Source organism: Myotis davidii, unplaced genomic scaffold (genome assembly GCF_000327345.1).
Source record: "Myotis davidii unplaced genomic scaffold, ASM32734v1 scaffold1032, whole genome shotgun sequence".
In the NCBI taxonomy this organism is placed as follows: Eukaryota; Metazoa; Chordata; class Mammalia; order Chiroptera; family Vespertilionidae; genus Myotis; species Myotis davidii.
This window is the reverse complement of record NW_006289083.1, coordinates 203644-225491: the sequence shown is the minus strand read 5'-3', so window position 1 is coordinate 225491 and position 21848 is coordinate 203644. Positions and strand designations below refer to the sequence as shown.

General features: G+C 37.8%; 1 protein-coding gene across 1 annotated transcript in view; it reads left to right on the top strand.

Annotated features, from left to right (window-relative positions):
- The window catches only part of MDGA2 (MAM domain containing glycosylphosphatidylinositol anchor 2), a 939200-nt gene that overhangs the window by 791903 nt on the left and 125449 nt on the right, over window positions 1-21848 (top strand). The window contains exon 9 of the mRNA XM_006761237.2: window positions 10819-11088. Within this exon, the coding sequence (XP_006761300.1) occupies window positions 10819-11088 (270 nt within the window). The remainder of the gene's footprint in view (window positions 1-10818; window positions 11089-21848) is intronic.

The following is a 21848-nucleotide window of genomic DNA, read 5'->3' as shown; positions in this document are numbered from 1 at the left end:
TTAAACTCATAAGTCAAGGCCCCACTGTATCCTTTTGATTGGTGTTTCTGTTTTCTTGGGTTATAATCCTAGAAGTGGGATTACTGGGTCAAATGGAAGTACCATGCCATTTTGCTTACTATAGCCTTATAGTATTCTTTGATATCAGATAGCATGACACCTCCATCTTTGATCTTTTCAATTTTTCTGTGGCTATTGGGATCTTTTTGGTTTTTTATGCATTTTATACTTATTATGTATTCTAGTTTTGTGAAAAAAAAATTGTATTTTGATTAGGATAGCATTAAAATTTAAGATTGCTTTGGGCAGTGTAGACATTTTAAAGATGCTAATCCTTCATATCAATGAGCATGGTATATGCTTCCATTTACTTGTATCTTCAATTACTTTCTACAATGTCATATAATTTTCTGACACTGGTTACCTCCTTGATTAAATTTGTTCTTATGTATTTTTGATGCAATTGTAAATGGGATTGTTTTCTTAATTTATTTTCTGATGATTTTTATTGGTGTATAAAAATGAAACTGATTTCTGAATATTGTGTACCCTGCTACTTTACTAAATTCATTTATCAGTTTTAATACTTTTTGGTGGACTTTTTAGGTTCTCTACATGTAGTATCATGTCATCTGTAAATAATGACAGTTTTACTTATTCCCTTCCAATTTGGATTCCTTTTATTACTTTATTTATTTATTTTATCTGAGTGTTGTGGGTAGGTCTTCTGATGGGGTTTATTTTTAATCTCCTTACTACCAAGACTACATCATCACCCACTTCTTTTTGGCCAAAGATTGGGTTTTATATTTTCATAGCAAGATTTCAAGGATAATGTTTTTGCTTAGTTTCCTCTTTGTGAAAATTTATATGTCTACCAAGTTAGCTATTAGGTTATTGCTTGTTATTATTTGTATAATAGATTTATACAAGATTAATGCATTCATATTATATTGGTAAAAGCAGACACATGTTTTCTTAAGTAAAATCCTGTGACTTATTTAGAGCAATAAACATATAAAATGGCAATGTAGAATGGACTTCTAGATATAAATACAACATATAAAATATATTTTTGGTAGACCAATATAGCTTCATGTTTTACCTAGTTGGGACTTTATCAAATAACCATTTATATTTGGATGTAGAAATATTGGCAGAAATAAACAATGGATTTTCTAGTTATAATCTGTAATAATAAAAGCCTAATATGCTAATTAGACAGGACAGCTGAACGACCTTCTGGATGTCATTCTGGACGAAGCTGTGGTTGCAGGGGTCAAGGCAGAGGGTCAGGCAGGCAGAGGAGTTAGGGACAATCAGGCAGGCAGAAGTGGTTACGGGTGATCAGGCAGGCAGGTGAGTGGTTAGGGACAATCAATCAGGCAGGCAGGCAGTTAAGAGCCAGCAATTCCGGATTGCAAAAGAGACATCCAACTGCCTTTTTAGGCCCAATCCTGCAGGGATTCCTGGGAGATTAGGCCTTCCCTGCAGGATCGGGCCTAAACAGGCAGTCGGACATCCCCCAAGGGGTCCCAGATTACAAGAGGGTGTAGGCCGGGCTGAGGAACCCCCCAATCTGTTGCACGAATTTTGTGCACTAGGCCTCTAGTCACTTATAATAAAAATCGAAAATGAGCAGTTTCTCTGTGTTTCTGGTTTTCTTTATTAGTCGGTATCTATTCTTGTGAAAGGAAGAAATACTAGAAGTTAACTCATTCTAATTTTAACCCCTTCCATTTAACATTTTCAAAGACACTTGACATTATCCTTCAAGGAAAATCTGACGATAGAACTTGAAAATGGACATTTTTTTTCTGATATAAAAGTTCTAGAGATAATTTTTACTTTTTAAAAGCTTGATAATAAATATGGCATGTGGTCATGTTAATCTTAATAATTTTTTTATTAAATGAAACTTATAAAGAATTGAGAATTTGGTCCCAGAATTTGAATAGAAACTATATGTATAAAAGGCTAATATGTTATGTGTCTGACCGTCTGGGTAATGATGTCACATAGCAATGCCCAACTTCCTCTTCCTAGCAACTAGCCTCCTTGCACTTTCTTCAGCCCTGGAACACAACTTGCTCTATAGTCAGGTGGAAACATTTCCCATTGTAACCAAATGTCTGTGAAGTGTTTTCCCGTGCCTCATCTCATTTGATCCTCACAGAAGTCCTGGAGTAGGTAGATAGGACACTCGGTGGAATCCTATTTTCTTTTCATTAGCTGGGAAATAGAGATTTAGAAAGCTTTGAAACTTGATCTGACTGAAAAGAAGTAAGAAATGAAATGGTGGACCTTGGAAATGACTTCAGGTTTCCTCACTGCACAGAATATAGTCAAACACTGCTACAGGTAAAATATTTTACCCTTTGTTCTGCCTGTGTGATCTACAATAATAATCTGCTTCATATTGATATTTACTGCTGTGTTGCTGACAATTATCTGAAAGACAAGTTGGGGTGCTTCACTGGGCTGGAAAAAGTTTAGCAAAATGAGAAAGCAGGTATAATTAAGCAAGTTTATCCTATCTAATAATAGACAAACATGGTAATTGACCATACCTGCGCTACGCCTCCCATTGGCTAACCAGCGTGATATGCAAATTAACCACCAACAAAGATGGTGGCTAATTTGCATACTGCAGGCAGGACAGGCCAGCGCAAGCCACCATCTGGGCCCCCATGTGCCGCCTAAACCCGTCCTCAGCCAGGACCCCCTTGTGCAGCCCTGGGCAGCTGGGACCTCCGTGTGTGACCCTGGGCAGGCGGGACTCCTGTGTGTGGCCCTGGGTTATCGGGACCCCCCCTGTGCAGTCCTGGGCAGCGGGGCTTGGTGGCACGATCAGCCCAAGGAAGCCCTACTCTTGCAGGGGCTGCTGGGGACCCAATAAGAGACACAAACATGCAGGCCTGGCACCCAGAAGCCCCAAGCCCTGCCATCACGGTCCTGGGGCTGCTGGGGGGATCAGAGACACAAACCTGTAGGCCCGGCACCCAGCAGACCCAAGGCCAGCCACCCTCGCACTGGGGCTGCTGGGGGCCGATCAGAGGCACAAACCCGCAGGAGGGCCCTGAACCCAGCAGCACCAAACCCCACCACCACAGTGCTGGGACTGCTGAGGGCAGGATCAGAGACACAAACTCTGTGAGCCCTGCACAGGACAGGTGCTCTGCTCCAGGCAAAGTGCTTTCCCTCCAAACCAGCTCTCCCTGAAAGTCCGGGGTGGAGGGCGGTCTCCCTGGGAACCCGGAAATCTGCCTCTGGGGTGACTGTGCAGCATCCACGCCTGGCGAGGCACGGAGAGGGTGACCCACCCATGCGGATGTGTACACCAGCAGAGGCCACGCAGCTGCCATAGTTGAAGTCATCCTTGATGTAGGAGCGGGGGTAGTGGGGATCAGAGTGGGCCAGGTTGGGAATGGGACCCCAGCTCCCCACCGAATGACTAGAGCACACAGTCCTCAGTCACTTCCTGAGCAGCAGTCAGCCCCGACCGGGGATCAACCCGAAACCTAAGTAGGTGCCCTGGCAGAATGGAACCCAAACCTTTGCTATAGCAGAGGAGGTCCGACCCACAGCAGGGGCCAGGGCAGCTGGCAAGTGCAGCGGTGGTGGTGGGAGCCTTTGCATCAGCACTAAGGAGCAGCAAGCCGAGTGGTAGGAAGCAGCAAGCAGGTGGGCGGTAAGGAGGGAGGGGTCCCAGACTGCAAGATGGCACAGGCCGGGCTAAGGGACCCCCCACCCATCCCCAGTGCACGAATTTCGTACACCAGGCCTCTAGTTCTATTTCTATAAAAGGCTAAGTTGACTTGCACATGCATAATATAAAGCTCTCACTGGCACCCATTGCATGCATGTGTTTCCATCTGTCATTGTTGATCATGAATTTGGTTGACACTTCTATTATAGAGATAGGGCAAATAGCGATATTAAAATATTACTTCTAGCCCTAGTCGGTTTGGCTCAATGGATAGAGTGTCAACCTGCAAACTGAAAGGTCCCAGGTTTATTCGGTCAAGGACACATGCCCGGGTTGTGGGCTCAATCCCCAGTGGGGGACTTGCCGGAGGCAGCCAATCAATGATTCTCTCTCATCATGGATGTTTCTATTTCTCTCTCCTTCCCTCTTCCTTCCTCTCTGAAATCAATAAAAATATATTTAAAAAATAAAAATAAATAAATAAAATATTTCTTCTAATTGATTTCCTTTCAATGTGCCCAAATTTGTGCACCAGGCCACTAGTATTTCTGTAATTTTCTATCTTAAATTTCAACAAAATTAGAAGTCAGAAGGCTATAAAGCAATAGATTGTGCATATTATAAATCCAACACTTATTAAAATTAGAATCAATCTCCAATTATATACATGTTAGTTTTAATAATGGCATATATAATTTTAAAGAGCAGATGAGTAAGAACAGCATAATTCCTTACTACCTATAAAGTAATGTCCCTAAAATTTTCATTCTAGAATAATTATTTTGAGTAAGATATAAGAAGAGACATTATATTAGGCAGCTGAGAATATTAGTGGATGAATGAGAGATCACAGTAACTTTTAAAAAACAATAAAGATAACATTAAATACAATATACTCAATCAGCAGCACTGTATTTACAAACTGATTTGATAGAGACTTTTTATTATCAACCTTGCTTATATTTTCAATGAATTAATTATAAATTTGTTTTCATGTATTTCAGACTGTGTACATAAAAATAAAATTTCTGCCTTGAAATCTATTCAATTGCTAAAGTATTCTTTAAATTTTCTGTCTCAAATGATAAAGTCACATCAAATACTATCATTGATTCCAGCCCTAGCCAGTGGTGTTCTGTGGTTAGAGCACTGGCCCACACACTAAAACATTTACTCCTAATTACAAAGGTTTGTCCTCAATGTGTATTCCAAAGAATGAAATGCTAAGAGACATGTAATACAGAATAAAGAAGACCCTCAAATGAGGATAGAAATAAATGAACACAGGTATTCTTTGAAGGCTGATTATAAGTTTTCAAAAATCACTTAGATGAAAGACTACAAACTTAAATCAACAGATTTAAGAAGCCAAGAAAACCTCAAACTATAAGTGAAAGAAAAACCCATACCTGAAAACATTATATTGAAGCTGTGCAGTATCAAAGACAAAGAGATTTTAAAAATAGCTGGTAGAAAAAAGTAATGCACTTTAAAATGTGAGACTTTGAGCTTACTTCTCTGCAGAAACAAAATGGTGATCTGAAGACAGTGGAATAATATCCTTATGTGTTGAAAGAAAATACTGCTAACCTACAATCCTATGTACAAAGAAGTATTCTTTAAGAATGAGCTTAAAATATTTTTATAAAATCATATTAGAACGTTCACTAAAGATATTTTTAAATGATATACTTCAGGCAAAAGGAAAGTGGTCACAAATTTGGAAAGTCTATGATGAAAGAAGGAAGTACTGCTAGCATATACCTGAATAATTCTAAATAAAAATGCAGGTATAAAATTACTATAATTTCCAATAATTTTAATAAAATGAGAGAATTAAAATTCATGGCTTGGTAGCAAATATTAGAATGGGAATAAAATAAGCAAACTCTTCTAAGATTCTTATTTTTCCCAGGAGGATGGTAAAAGTATTAATCAATGTTTTTAACTAACTTAAGATGCATGTTGCATGTGCTTGGATAATCAATAAAATAATAGAAACAGAGTAATTAAATTCACAACTAGTAGCAGGAAAAACTTTGAAATAACGAAGTAATCCATCAATCTAAAATAAGACAATCAAAGAAAAAAACAAAACAAATAGAAAGCACAAAATCAGAAGGTTCATTTGTATTCAAATATACCAGTAGTTACAGTAAACGTAAATGAATAAAGTGCCATGAGTTCTGAGTGAAATAGAAAGATCATCAGACTTTCTGGGAAAAATAGAATATAATCACATGCTAACTCATCTATATTTCTCTGAATACTTCCCCATCTCTATATCTCTATAGTAGTTGCATGAACTAATCCCCCTACCTGGAATGTCTGCTCATGCTTACTAACCTGATCGTTTTCTTTATATCCGGAAATCACAGCTCAAGTATCACCTTCTCTGAGATGCCTTACTGAAACACTTGGGAGGTCAGTCCTCCTAAGTGTTATTCAGTTCTTTACTTTCTACCCTAGAATAGTTTATTTTACTTCAGTTTTATAAATTAGCTATTTATATGTCTGCCTATTTTATTAGACCATAAACTTATAGGCAGACAGGATGTTTTTCTAATCATTCTTTTTTTTTAAAATTCTTAGCAGTTATATAGGAAGAACTAAAAACATTAAATTCACGCTCAGCCAGTGTGGCTCAGTTTGTTGAGCATCGTCCCATACACCAGGAGGTTGCCCTGGTTGCAGGCTTGAGTCCCAGTAGAAGATGTGAAGGAGGCATTCCATCGATGTTTCTCTCTTCCTCTCCCCTCCTTTCTCTGAAATCAAAACACTTTTAAAGGAAAAAAAAACACATTACATTTATGAATAAAACTAGAATTAGAAGGATAGTTTAAAGATATTTGTTGAAAGAAGCAAGAACTTCTTTCAACAAATAGTAGATTGGCAGTGAAAAGATCAATAGTATAAAAAGTATATGGAATAACAGGAAAAGAATATGAGACAGGGAACATTTGGTGTGGTAGTCCTAAAATCTTTTAGTATCTTGCTGAAAGGGATAACAGGTAGAGCTGTACAGTTTTGTATTGTACAGCTCAAGAGGTTGCTATAAATATCTAATCAAGGACTTGATTGTGTTGTGCAGTACAATCCTGAGTGGTCACATACAATTTCTTTAATTGAATAAAGCCCATTGTTAGCACCCAGAAATAATTGTCATTAATTATGACCATTTGGAGTCATTAAGAAAAGGACTATATTTTGACTACTCTAAATAAGGAGAGAAGTATGTAACACCTTTTAGAAATCTTCCTATCAAAAACAAATATATTAGGTACGAAGTGTAGCAAGTTTTAATTACATCAAAAAAAATCACAGTTAAGCCAGATAAATGAACATGTTGTCATCGGTTGAAAACCACATTCACTTGTAGTACAATGTGTAAAGTTTACTTAAGGTTTACACTTGATATTATGACTGGCAGTCAAATAAATTCAGGATAAATAATTTATAAAATAAATGTGTATACTTGTGTTACCTAATTTATTAAAAATGGGTATCCAAAGCTTGGGGACTGAGTCTCACATGGAAATAATTATAATTCACCAATATCTTTATCTGCTTCAAGGTTTCATACTAGTTTGGAGACTGAATTTTATATTCATAAGAATATCATTTGGTTTCTGACAGTATAATCCAAGCACAGTCATGACAATCTTGTCTGGGAGGCAGCTAGAAAAACAACAAAAATTAAACAACTAAACTCTGTTAGTTTTACCAGCTTATGTTTTTTTATCATCTCTTTTAAAAAAAATTTATTTTTGAGAGTGTCACAACTGTCTCCCCTTATGTAGTATGTGTCCTATAGGGGCAAGTGGTCAGTTTATTTTCTTCATTAGATTCCTTATTTGTTTATTTAGACTTTTAGATTCAGTTATTGATATACATGTATTTATTTCCAACTCCTCCTCCTCCTCCTCCTCCTCTTCCTCCTCCTCCTTCTTCTTCTTCTCCTTCTTCTTCTTCTTCTTCTTCTTCTTCTTCTTCTTCTTCTTCTTCTTCTTCTCTCTTCCTCTTCTTTTTCTTCAAGAATATCATTCAACATTTCATGTAATACTGGTTTGGTCATGATGAACCCCTTTAGCTTTTTCTTGTTTGTGAAGCTTTTTATCTGAACTTCAATTCTAAATGATAGCTTTGCTGGGTAGAGTAATCTTGGTTGGAGGTCCTTGCTCTTCATCAATTTGAATATTTCCTGTCAATCCCTTCTGGCCTGCAAAATTTCTGCTGAGAAATCAACTGATAGTCTTATGTGCACTCCCTGCTTTTCTCTTGCTGTTTTTAATGTTCTCTCTGTGTCTTTAACCTTTGGCATTTTAATTATTATGTGTCTTGGTGTTAGCCTCTTTGGTGTTAGTCTCTTGTTTGGGACTCTGTGCTTCCTGGACGTGTAAGTATATTTCTTTCACCAGATAGGGGAAGTTTTCTGTCATTATTTCTTTTTGTTTTAACATTTTATTGATTTCAAAGAGGAAGAAAGTTGGAGAAAGAGATAGAAGAAGCATCAATGATGAGGGATAATCATTGATTGGCTGGCTCCTGCATGCCCTACACTGGGGATAGAGCCCAGAGGCCAGGCATTTGCCCTGACCAGGAATTGAACTATAATCTCCTGGTTCATAGGTCAGTGCTCAACCACTAAGCCACATCGACCAGGCTATTTCTTCAAATAGATTTCCAATTTCTTGCTCCCTCTCTTCTCCTTCAGGCACTGCTATGATGAAAATATTGGTACGCTTGAATATCTCCCAGAGGCTCCTTATATAATCTTCATATTTTGGATTCTTTTTTTCTTTTACTCTTCTGATTTGGGTGTTTTATGCTTCTTCATATTCCAAATTGCTGATTTGATGCTTGATGTCCTCTACTCTACTGTTGATTCCCTGTAAATTATTCTTTATTTCAGTTATATATCCTTCATTCATGACTGGTTCTTTTTATGTTGTTCATGTTCTCATTAATTTCCTTGAAAATCTCACTAACTTCCTTGACCATTGTTTTGAACTTTGTAAAAAGTAGTTTGCTTGCTTCCATTTCATTTAGTGCTTTTTCTGGATATTTCAACTGTTTTTTTATTTGTGACATGTTTCTTTATCTCTGCATTTTGGCTGCTTCCCTATCTTTATGTCTATGTCTTATATAGAAATGCTATGTCTCCTAGAATTTATAGAGTGGTCTTGTGTAATATGTGCCCTGTAGAACCCAGTGGCTCAGCCTCCCCAGTCACCTGAGCTGGGCACTCTAGGTGCACTCCTGTGTGGACTGTGTGCATTTTCCTGTTCTTGTTGAGCCTTGATTTCTGTTAGCATCACTTGGAGGGATTGACCCCCAGGCCATCAGCTATGTGGACCAGCTGCACTACAGTGGAAGAGCTGCTGTGAAGGAGACATTCCTATGAAGCAGGATTTGCTTCAGTGGGGATTTGGTTCTCACTGAGTCTGCCGCTTGAGTGTGTTTCTCATGGATGTGGTAGAGTTGTAATCTTGCATTGTTTGAAGCTGTCCACTGGGTGCACTGGCTCTGGGGCCTCCCGGGAGGTATAAAGTCAGCCACTGCCTATGCCCTGCCTGGGGCCACGCATCATGAGTTACAGAGTGATCTGCAGATGGTTGCTACTTGTGTTGGGCTTAGAATTGCCTAGGAGAGGCCAAACTGTGAACCATGACAAGCTGCTGCTAGTGCCAAGCCTGGGACCACCTATCGAGAAGTATGGGGCATACTGAGTACAGCTACTACTTGTTTTAGAGATTTTAGGAAAGTATGAAGCCTGAGCCAATACAGGCCATTCATATGGAAAAACCACTCCAAACAGCATGATTGGTGCTACAAATTGGATGGGGCAGGATCTCATGGAATCATCAGCGTCTGACAGACAGTGTGGGCCAGGTTGATGGGACTCAGCTATGGTTCCTGCCAGTCAGCTCTGGGTGGGCGGAGATCTCAACCGAGGAAGGATGACCTGTGTGAGCACCTTCCTCTAGGACAGCGGTTCTCAACCTGTGGGTTGCGACCCCTTTGGGAGTCGAATGACCCTTTCACAGGGGTCACCTAAGACCATCAGAAAACACATATTGAACATACAATTACATATTGTTTGTGTGATTAGTCACTATGCTTTAATTATGTTCAACTTGTAACAATGAAAATACATTCTGAATATCAGATATTTACATTATGATTCCTAACAGTAGCAAAATTACAGTTATGAAGTAACAACGAAAATAATTTTATGGTTGGGGGGTCACCACAACATGAGGAACTATATTAAAGGGTCGCGGCATTAGGAAGGTTGAGAACCACTGCTCTAGGAGAAAGCTGCTCCCAGTTCCTGCCCGATGCCTGACAGTTTAGTTCCTCCCCATATGGCCCTGGATCCCTTCAATCTGCTGCCCCAGCACTGGAGTTCAGAGGGAGTGAGTCCAAGTAAGTTTGTGCACAGGCCCTTTAAGAGGAACTGCCTAGGAATCTTACCAACCCTCCTATCTCCCTCAGCCTCATTCCCCTCTGGTTTTTACAGACAAAAATTACAGGGACTTTCCTTTCCAGCAAGGAACCCTTGATGAAGGGCTGGGACTCCTTGCTCCTCCCTGGGACCTCCACAGCCAAGATATCCCTCCCAATTAAAAAATAAATAAATAAAAATGCCACATGTGGGTGTTGGACCAGCCCATTCTGTCCTTTCCCAGCTGAAAATCCTGTGCCTAAATATGACTCCATACACCTCTTATACTCCTTCCCTATTGTTGGATATATTTTAAAATAACTTTTCACAATAAGAATAGCTATTGCCTTACCCTGGCTGGTGTAGCTTAGTTGGTTGAGCATCCTCCCATGCACTGAGAAGTATCTGGTTTGATTCCTGGTCAAGGCACATGCCCAGGTCATGAGCTAGATCCCCAGTTGAGGGTGTGCTAGAGGAATTCAATAGATGTATCTCTCTCATCAGTGTTTCTTTCTTTCCCCTTATCCCTTTCTCTCTCTCTCTCTCTCTCTCTCTCTCTCTCTCTCTCTCTCTCTCTCTCAAATCAATAAAAACATATATTTTTTAAAAAAGAATAACCATTGCAACATATTTTACCTGTTTTAACATTTCTTTCCTGCAGATCCTCCTGCTGTGGAACCAGCGTTTTTGGAAATCCGGCAAGGACAAGAGCGAAGTGTCACTATGAGCTGCCGGGTTCTGAGAGCCTATCCCATACGGGTACTGACCTATGAGTGGCGCTTGGGCAACAAATTATTACGGACAGGTCAGTTTGACTCTCAGGAGTACACAGAATACCCGGTGAAGAGTCTTTCCAATGAAAACTATGGGGTTTATAACTGTAGCATCATAAATGAAGCTGGAGCGGGGAGATGCAGCTTTCTTGTTACAGGTAAGATTCCAAATATTTTGCATATATATATTCAAGAGATCTTAAGCTTATGCCAATATAAGAATGAAAGCATTTTGAAAATTTATGGAGCATACGATGAGCAGCTCAACTGTTCTGGTTAGAACTCTATTCATTTGTTTTGATGAAAAGTCTATTTTACTAAGTAGTTAAGATAGTTTATGCGTCTATAAATTAGACAGAAGTTTATGTGAATTCAAGTAGAGTTGGTGATAAAGTGAGTTAACTAGCTTTATTTAGATAAAATTGCAGATGTTAATGAATACATATTTTATTCTGCAATTCTAAAATCCCTTGGGAACCAATACCTGTTTGATTTCTTAATAGCAGAAGAGTTCTTTCTTTATAATTTGTTCTTATTTATTTATTACTCTTAATTTGTGGTGAATTTCTATTTTGTCCTTGGCTTACTGTAAATTTACAAACATTCAAAGGGAAAGCAGTAAAGTTGTATCGCGTATAATGAATTAGAAGTATCAACATTTTTATGTTATTATTTTTAATGTATTAAAAGAAATGTCAAATCTGTGTTAAACCTTGGTTACATATTTAAATTATTTTTATTACCTATATACTAAAATAAATTTAAGTGTGTTTTTTTTGTTTGTTAGTTTTTTAATTCTCATCTGAGAATATGCTTTTATTCATTTTAAAGAGAGAGGAAGGGAGAGAGAGCGCGAAACATCAATGTGTGAGAGAGACATTGATTGGTTGCCTCCAGAACAGGCCCCAACTAGAGACGGAATTAACAACCTAGGCATGTACCCTGACTGGAATCAAACACACAACATTTTTTTGATGTATGGGATAATGTTCCAACCAATTAAGCCATCCAGCCAGGACCAATTTGTGTTATTTTTTAGGTAGGGGTGAGCAGTGTAGTAAAAAAAGAATATAATCAGTTTTATTATTATTTTGTCTAAGTTAATATTTTTACAATAGTTGGAGTGTTTATGTTTGTAAAAGAAAAACCAGACATTGTATGTAATCTAAAAAGAAATTGTAAAAATTATGATTAAAGTCTTTTAGACTTCATTACAACTTCTTCATTGCTAATATAAATTTTTATTTAAGAAGATCTTATAAGAAAAATCTCTAACTATTAATTATTTAGACATGTTTGCTTCCTGAAATGGAATATTAGGTAGATAAAATATAATTAATTGACCAAAGATGTCCTATCTGCTGGATCTTATTACCTCTTGGTTTCCCAACTCTTTTTATTAACATTCAGCTGAACTTAAAGCTTTTCTACATTGATTCTTAAAGTAAACTATTACAATAAAACCTAAAGTTCCTAGGACAATATTATTTACATGGTGATGCTAATTTTTATCCCTAGGAATATTTAAAAGGGAAAATGAATGTAGTCAATTATTCTATAGGATAATTTAAGTGACATAATATAATTTCATTCATTCTATGTCTATGGATTATTTTCTCAAAGCAATAAGAATCACAAAGATAATTGTTTTTTACATATTGATGCAAATAGAGCATCAGCCTTTCTTTAATCTGCCAAACAAAACTGACCTATAAAATTAACTACATCCCTTTCTCAACCTGTGGAGCATATGCACATTCTAATTTTCTTCTATGACACTGTTTTCTAACTTCAGTCTAGTTTGCCTATGCTGACTGCAAGATTTTTACTTGCTCTCTATTATGTGATACAAATTCTATTTTTTGAACTAGAAGACACGCTGAGACCAGAAGGAAAACTAGCTCCATTTTCCCATTTCAGATCCATAGGGTGCAATAAGTAGATTTTGAAAGCTACAGGAAGGAATAAATCTGTTATGGGTTGCCCTACAGAGGGAGAGGAAATGGCCCCATGTAGTAATATGTTTCCAGTGTACATTTTTACTTTTCAGTCTTCAGACCAACCTCATTGTTTCCATATATTCACGTACAATCTAAAATAGTTTTGAAGAAAGAAAGGAAAATGATTGAATTCTAAATACAGTATAATCCAGGGAAATACATTTTAAAACAATTTTATAAAAACAGAGACTAGAAGAAACTTTGAAAGGCCATTACTTCTTCTAAAACATATCAGAAGTAATCATTATGCATTTCCTACAATGCAAAACCCTTTGAAGCTGTAAGGAAGAGTGTGAATATAAACTGTGCAAAGATACATATATTTTGTGCATATACTTTTATCCACAAAACAGATATTTTAAAACAGTTCTGTTTACTTCCTGAGAACTATATTAATTATGAAAATTTCAAACTTTTATTGTTATAACTTTTTTACTAAGTTCAAGAGGACTCTCCAACTTGTCATGAATGTTATATAGTCACTCAAAGTGGGCTTGCTCTCACTACACATAAAAATGTATAGAATTGAACTAAAAGGCAATAGAAGCCCTCTCATTTATTTTAGCTCCCAGAAAATGCTCAAAAGTTCAGATGTGTTTTCTCTATTTATATCAGGTGCGGGTGAGAGTATGGAGGCGGGAGAGTGGGGTTGTGTTCACTGAGAACTCATAGAGGAGTTGAGAATATTTTCCTGTAAAGGAACAAAAAGAATGCATGCAAAGATATTTTGGGAATAGTGATCAACTCAACTAATAATTCACTGTCCATCTTAGAAAAATATTAATTACAGTACTACAAAATACTGTGTATTTTCATTTGTCTTATTCACTGATATTGTTAGGGAGAAGTTAAGCATAGTTCTTTGTGGCTTAAGTAAACTTTGTGAACTATGGTAGGAACCCAAACACCATTTATCATATTTTTATATGGGAAAAATTTTCCAAGTTCCAGAATGTATGTATACATAGTTAAATGTACTTGTACTTGTAAATTGTTAAGAATTTGATCAATAGAGACACCCAAGATCTTGGGGGATGGTGTAAAATGATATCATCAATTAGTGTAATTGGAGTTCGAGAAGAGAAGAATTAGAATGGGACAAAAAATGTCAAACCCATGGATCTGAACATATTTTGGTACACAAAGCAAGAAAAATAAAAAGAAATCTATACCTAGGAAAACTATAATTCAATTGTGGATAACCAAAGACGGAAATTTTCAAAGCCAGAATCAAAATGATATTCTCATGATATGCACGACAATTATCCACTCTTTTAGCAACAATATTGGCTAGAAACTACTGGAACCACATCTTTAAATCTTTAAACATCTTTAAAGTACTGTCAGTTTGTAATTTTATATCCAATGAAAGTATACATTAAAACCTATTTTAGCCGAAACCGGTTTGGCTCAGTGGATGGAGCGTCGGCCTGCGGACTGAAAGGTCCCAGGTTCGATTCCAGTCAAGGGCATGTACCTGGGTTGCGGGCACATCCCCAGTGGGAGATGTGCAGGAGGCAGCTGATCAATGTTTCTCTCTGATCGATGTTTCTAACTCTCTATCCCTCTCCCTTCCTCTCTGCAAAAAATCAATAAAATATATATTTAAAAAAAACCTATTTAAATATATTTTTTTCTGGAAAATGAAACTAGAGAATTAGTAGTCAGCAAAAGTATACCACAAACTATGGCTAAGAGTATCCTTCATATTAAAAGGAAGGGTTATCAGTGGAAACCAGGGTGTACAGGCAGAAGTATAGGATACTTTCCTCCTGTTTTCTTATAGGAATTTGTGGTTTCAGCTCTTATGTTCAAATCTTAATTCATTTGCATGAATTTTTGTTTATAGTGAAATACAAGGGTCCGATGTTATCCATTAGCATGTCATTGTCCAGTTTTCTCCAAACCATTTATTGAAGAGACTTCTTTCTTCCTTTTGTATTCTTGGCACCCCTGATGAAGATCAGTTGACCCAGAAACAAAACTTACTGTTTATTTCTGGGCCCTTAACACATACACACGTACACAAGAGAACTTTTGGAGGCAATGGGTATGTTTTTTACCTGGATTATGGCAATGGTAATGTGAGGCATCCATATATCCAACCTTACCAAATTATATATATTAATTATGTGCAGTTTTTGTATACTGATTATCTTCTATAAGGCTGGGTGATAAATGAAATCAAGCTGATAAGATCCAGAAAATAAGTGGGTAAAGATAAGTCTATGTTTCTATTTTTCTTGTAATTTCCCTAATAAATAGCCAAACATACAATGGTCAGCAAATTCCAACTTGGGGACCAACCAACTTTTTTCCTCAATAAAGGTTAATTGGAATATAGTCTTCCCCATTTGTTTATATATGTCTATGGCTGCTTTCATGCTACAACATGAAAGGTGAGTAGTTGTAACAATAGCCATATGGCTCATAAAACATATACTAACTAGCCCTTAAAAAAAGTCAGCCAATCTTTGGATTTTAGCAAAAATAATAACACTATAAGTTAGGGTTTATAACATATTATGAACTAAAATGTAACAATAGTATTACAAATAATGGTATTCATTTGAACTATACTGCTGTGGGAAGTGAATAGAGACCACAGAGAATCATGAAGTGTGAAGTGAAATATGTTAAGTGCTACAATACTGCCTCTAATAATGACTCTAAATAGAATCAATAAGTTAAAGTTGCATGGTTTCAGATCTACAGAAACTTATAAAAAGTTTTTTTAAAAGTGGTGCATCAAAGGAACTAAATATATTTGAATTTACTCAAAATGACACAGGAAAAGAGCACTAGATTAACAACAACAACAACAACAAAAACAAAACATTGAAAGGAAAAGGAAAAAAAGCATAATGGTAGACTTTCACCCAATTATATCAATAATTAGGTGAAAAGTAAATGAAATTAAATAGGACATGATTTAAAAAGCAAGATATCGCCCTGACTGGTTTGGCTCAGTGGATAGAGTGTTGGCCTGCAGACTAAAGGGTCCCAGGTTTGAGTCCGTTCAAGAGCATGTACCTTGGTTGCGGGCACATCCCCAGTTGGGGGTGTGCAGAAGCCAGCTGATCGATGTTTCTCTCTCATCGATGTTTCTAACTCTCTATTGCTCTCCCTTCCTCTCTGTAAAAAATCAATAAAATATATTTAAAAAATAAAAAGCAAGCTATCTACAAGATACACACTGCTGTCTACAAAAAACACACATTACACTAAAATGCAAAGACACAAAGAGGAAGAAAGGAAAGCGATGGAGGAATATAAAAACTTTTAAACAACAGACGTAAGAAACCTGAGATCCCTATATTATTATCAAACAAAGTGCACGTCAAGCCCTAGCTCATTTTGCTCAGTGGATAGAGTGTAGTTCTGTGGATTGAAGGACCCAGGCTCTATTCCAGTCGAGGGCACATGACTGGGTTGAGGCCTGGATCCCCAGTAGGGGATGTGCAGGAGGCAGCCAATCAATGGTTCTCTCTCATCATTGATGTTTCTGTCTCTCCCTCTCCCTTCTGCTCTGAAATCAATAAAGATACATTTAAAAAAAATTCTTTTAAAAAAGTGTACTTCAACACATAAAAAAATTTAAGTGCTAAAGAGGGACTTCTTATATAATAAAAGGCTAATATGGAAATTGTCCTCTTGACTGGAAGTTTTAACCAGGGAGCAGGGCCAGCCAACCACCCACGACCCACCAACTGCCCATGGCCCCTTTCCCCGGCTGGCCAGGGAGGGCTGAACAGACCCCACCTGTGCACGAATTGGTGCACCAGGCCTCTAGTTTAATAATAATAAAAGGAGAATTTATAGAAAATACCTAAGAGTTATAAATATGTGTCTCTAATAATAGAGCTTCAAAATTTATAAATAAAAGGGTGCCAAGAAAAATAGGCTATTCCATAAATATGGCTAAAAGGTTTTTTGTTGTTGTTTGTTTTTTAATTGATTTTTAGAGAGAGAGGGGAAGAGAGAAGAGGGAGAGAGAAAGAAAAAAAAATAAATCAATATGAGAAACATCAATTGGTTGGCTTCCATTCAAAACCTAACCTGGAATTTAACACACAACCTAGATATGTGCCCTGACCAAGAATTAAACCCACAACCATTTTTTTTTTATGTGGGGTATGGGATGACTCTCCAACTAACTGAGCCACCCAGACAGGGCACTAACGGTTTTAACATCTATGAGTATTCAAGAGAATATGCACACAGAAAATTACAAATTTTAGAAAACCTGGATTATACTATCAAGCTATTAAGCAAAATGATATTTATAGATCATTATACTCAAAGTTGTAAACTATACATTATTTCATGTGCACATAAAATGTTCACCAATGTAGATAATATGCTAATCAAACATTTTTATTCAAAGACTAGAGGTTCGGTGCATGAAATTCATGCACAGTAGGCGGGGTGGGGGGGTCCTCAGCCCAGCCTGCAACCTCTCCCAATCCTGGAACCATCAGGGGATGTCCAACTGCCAGTTTAGGCCTGATCCCAGTGGATCAGCAGTCAGACATCCCTCTCGCAATCCTGGACCACTGACTCCTAACCACTCGCCTGCCTAATAACCCACTCTGCCTGCCTTCCTGAGCACCTCTAACTGTTCACCTGCCTGCCTGATCACCCTTAGCTGCTTGTGCCTTGGCCCCTTGCTGCTGTGGCTTCATCCAGATGGTGTCTGGAATGACATCCAGAAGGTCTTTTGGCTATCCAGTCTAACTTGCATATTATGCTTTTATTATTATAGGTTGGGAGCAAGACAAAAATACTCTCACCAATCATGAATATTGTACTGCAGGTTCTTACCACTGCAATAACAAAAGAAAAGTAAATAAAGAGAATAGTTATTACCAGAGGGGAAGAGGTGGGAGATGAGGTGCTTAAAAGAGCCAAGTATCTAGTGATGGAAGATGATTTAACTTCTGGGTGGTGGACACACAATCCAATATACAGATCATGTATCACAGAAATGTATACTTGAAACCTATTAACCAATGTCACCCCAATAAAATTAATAAAAAGGTAAATAAAATGTATAAGAATCAGAAAGAAATAAAGCTACCTCTATTTGCAGATCATATGGTTACTTTTGTAGAAAATCCTAAACAATTTATAGGAAAATTGGCTTGAATTAATAATATAATTTAGCAGTAGCATGGGATGCAAAATAGTATCTAAAATCTATCACATTTCTGTATAATAGCTAAAAATAAAGATATTTTTCCAATTATATCAAAATGTGAATAAATGTAATAAAGTATACACAAGACAAAATGAAAAATACAAAATAAAATATTGAGGGAAATGAATCATGACCTAAATAAATGGAGAAATATACCTTGCTCATGAATTGGAAGAATGAATATTGTATTGATGCTTGTTGTCTCCAAATTTATTTATAGATTTAATGCAAAACTCTCCTTATGTTTGGTTATTTTTAAATATATTTTTATTGATTTCAGAGAGGAAGGGGAAGGGAGAAAGAGATTGAAACATCAATGGTGAGAGAGATAAAATATTAAAAATGGAACTACCAATTGATCCAGGAATCCCACTGCTAGGAATATAATCCAAGAAAACAGAAACACCAATCAGAAAGGATATATGCACCCCTATGTTCATAGCAGCACAATTTACAATAGCTAAGATTTAGAAACAGCCTAATTGCCCATCAGCAGATGAGTGGATTAAAAAACAGTGGTACATCTACACAATGGAATACTATGCTGCTATAAAAAAGAAGGAATTCTTACCATTTGCAAAAGCATGGATGGAACTGGAGGGCATTATGCTAAACGAAATAGCCAGTCAGCGACTGGTTGACCGGTGATTCTAGTTGTTCTGGTCGTTCGGTTGAAACAGTCGCTTAGGCTTTTACAATAAATAAATAAATAAATAAATAAATAGTAAACCCTCAAAAAAAAAATGGGTAAAGCACCTAAAAAATAAAAAAAATATGAAAGAGAATCATTGATTGGCTACCTCCAGCACACCCCCTACTGTGGATCAAGCCCACAATCAGTGCATGTGTCCTTGACTGGAATTGAACCCAGTACCCTTCAGTCTGCAGGCTGATGCTCTATCCATTGAGCCAAACCGGCTAGAGCTGTTTTTGTGTTTGTTTGTTTGTTTTTATTTGAAAAGCATACTCTAGATTTTGTTTTGAAAACTAAGTTCCAACAATAGTTAAGGTAGGGGAGACTTCATACCACTTATTATAAAGCCAAGCAATCAAGGCATGTGGTTTTGTATAAAGATAAATATGTGGATCAATGAAACAGGATAGAGAATCCAGAAATAGACCTCTATGGTCACATATATGGTCAGTTGAGTTTTTAAAAATCGCCAGTATTATCCATTGTGGAAATGAGAGTCTTCTGAATAAATTGTGCTAGACCAATTGGATATCCATATTAAAAAAAAAACACAAACTCAAAAACATCTTGAACAGTACCTCACACTACCCACAAGATTAATTTAAAATTAATTGTAGATATAAATATAAGAAGATAAAACTAAAAATTTAAAAAAAAATAGAAGAAAATCTATGCAAATTTGGAGTATGCAAAGATTTCTTAGAAAGTAAACAAGATGAAAGCACTAATCACTGGAAGAAAATGTTTGAAATGCATGTGTGTGACAAAGGTCATATACAGACCATATCAATAATTATTAAAATTCAATTATAAGGTAGTCTAATGAAGTATTGGCAAAAGACTTGAATAGACACTGCAGAAAAGAGCATACAATTGACCAATAATTGCATAAAAACTGGTTGCCAGAGAAATAAAATTTAAGCCACAACACTACACACACATTATAATGGCTGAAGTTGAAAAGACTGATAATGCCAAGTGTTGATAAGCATATAGAGTAACTGCAGTTATCACACACTGCTTCTGGGAATGTAAAATGGGGTTACTTTTTTGAAAATAGCCATTAGTCTCTCATAATCTTAAATGTGCACTTACTAACATGCCATTTCACTGGTAGATGATTATACAAAATAATTTAAATCTTATGTCTACACAAAGACTTATGCACATTGGGTGGTGGACACACAATCCAATATATAGCAGCTTTATTTGTAATAACCATTTCCATTATTATCATCCATTAGTCATCTCTTCAGGATGATAGACAGAGGCAAAAATATCCATCAGTAGGTGAATGGATAAACATCTTGTGATCTACTCAATCATAAAAGTAGATAGATGAATTTCAAAAAAAAACATGTTCAGTGAACAGAACCTGACACTGAAATGCATACTTTCTATTCCTGCCGGGAGCCGGTCCATCCTTGCTGTTTCAAGGGACCTGGCATATATGGCATACTGTTCTTAATATATTTGCTCACCTTCTTGGCACTATGTGTTTTAACCAAGGTCACCTCTCTGAGAAAGGTTGTTTCCCCAGGTAGGGATTTTCCCCTGAACTTAGGGAGGGAATAAAACCCCTTAACTAAGTGCCAGGCAGTAATTAATCACTTTAACTATGAACAATCATGCTTAAGCTACATAATCTTTACTCCCTGGAATGGAGATAAGAAACGCCCTAACCTTTGGAATAGAGATTGATAGGATTGGAATCAACTGGTATAAATACAGATGTAACAAGACAACAGGAGACAGAACTTAGAAGGAAGAACCTAGAAACAGAACCCCTGGACCTGCTGGGGTTGGACCCCGGCATCTAGAGACAGAACTTAGAAGACAGAACCTACACAGAACCTAGAGTCAGAAGAACTTCGCTGGAGAGAACATGGCAAAAGATCCTGGACAGAACCTGGCTACAGAACTTGGTTGGAGAACCTAGACAGTACCTGGCTGAAGAACCCAGCTACAGAACCTGGCGACCGAACCTGGCTGGAGAACCTAAACCGAACCTAGCTGGAGAACCTAGCGAGAGAACATGGCTACAGAACCTGGCTGGAGAACCTGGCTGGAGAACCTAGCAAGAAAACATGGACACAGAACTTGGCTGGAGATTGTGGCTAGAGATCCTGGCAAGGCTGCTGATCAACTGAACGCTGTCTCCGTGTCATTCCTTCTTCGCCAACTCCGTCCACACCTTTGGGGACCCCTGGACCCACTGGCGTTGGACCCCAGCATCTTCCATTTCTATGAATTTCTTGAGCAGGCAAGAGGAATATTTAGTAATAGGAATTAGATTCTCATTTGGCTATAGTTAATTGATTACAAAGGAGCAAGAGGTAACTTTCTGCACTGATGGAAATCTCCTATATATGGATTGGTGGGGGTGATTACATAGTTAAATATATTTTTCTAAACATATCAAAATCTGGTCTGAACATATGTAGATTTTATTATATTTAAATTATACTTCAGTAAAGTATCTACACTAATAAAAGAGAAACATGGTAATTGGTGTACGACCGCTACCCTTTTCATTGGCTAATCAGGGTGATATGCAAATTAACTGCCAACTAAGATGGTGGTTAATTTGCATATGTAGGCACAATGCAGGGAGGTGAAAGGGAAAGCAGGAAGAAGCCCCCTGCCACTGACAGTGATCAGAAACCCAGTGGGGATCTAAGAGCTGGGGGGCAGGGCAAAGGCGGCCCCCCAGCCATGATCGGAGAATCAGGCACCTTTGCCGCCCTGGCCAGTGATAGCAGGAAGTAGGGGTGGAGCCAGCGATGGGAGCTGGGCACGGTCGAAGCTGGCAGTCCCGGAAGCTAGGGGTCCCTTGCCTGGGTCTAAAGCGGAGCCCACGATCACGGGGCCACTGCCGCTGCGGGTCCCCGCTGCCCGGGCTGGACGCCTCGGCCAGAGGCGTTAGGCCTGGGCAGGGGCAGAGCCTGCAAACGCAGGGAGCTGGGGGTCCCCTGCCCAGGCCTGACACCTCTGCCAGAGGCCTCAGGCCTGGGCAAGGGGCCG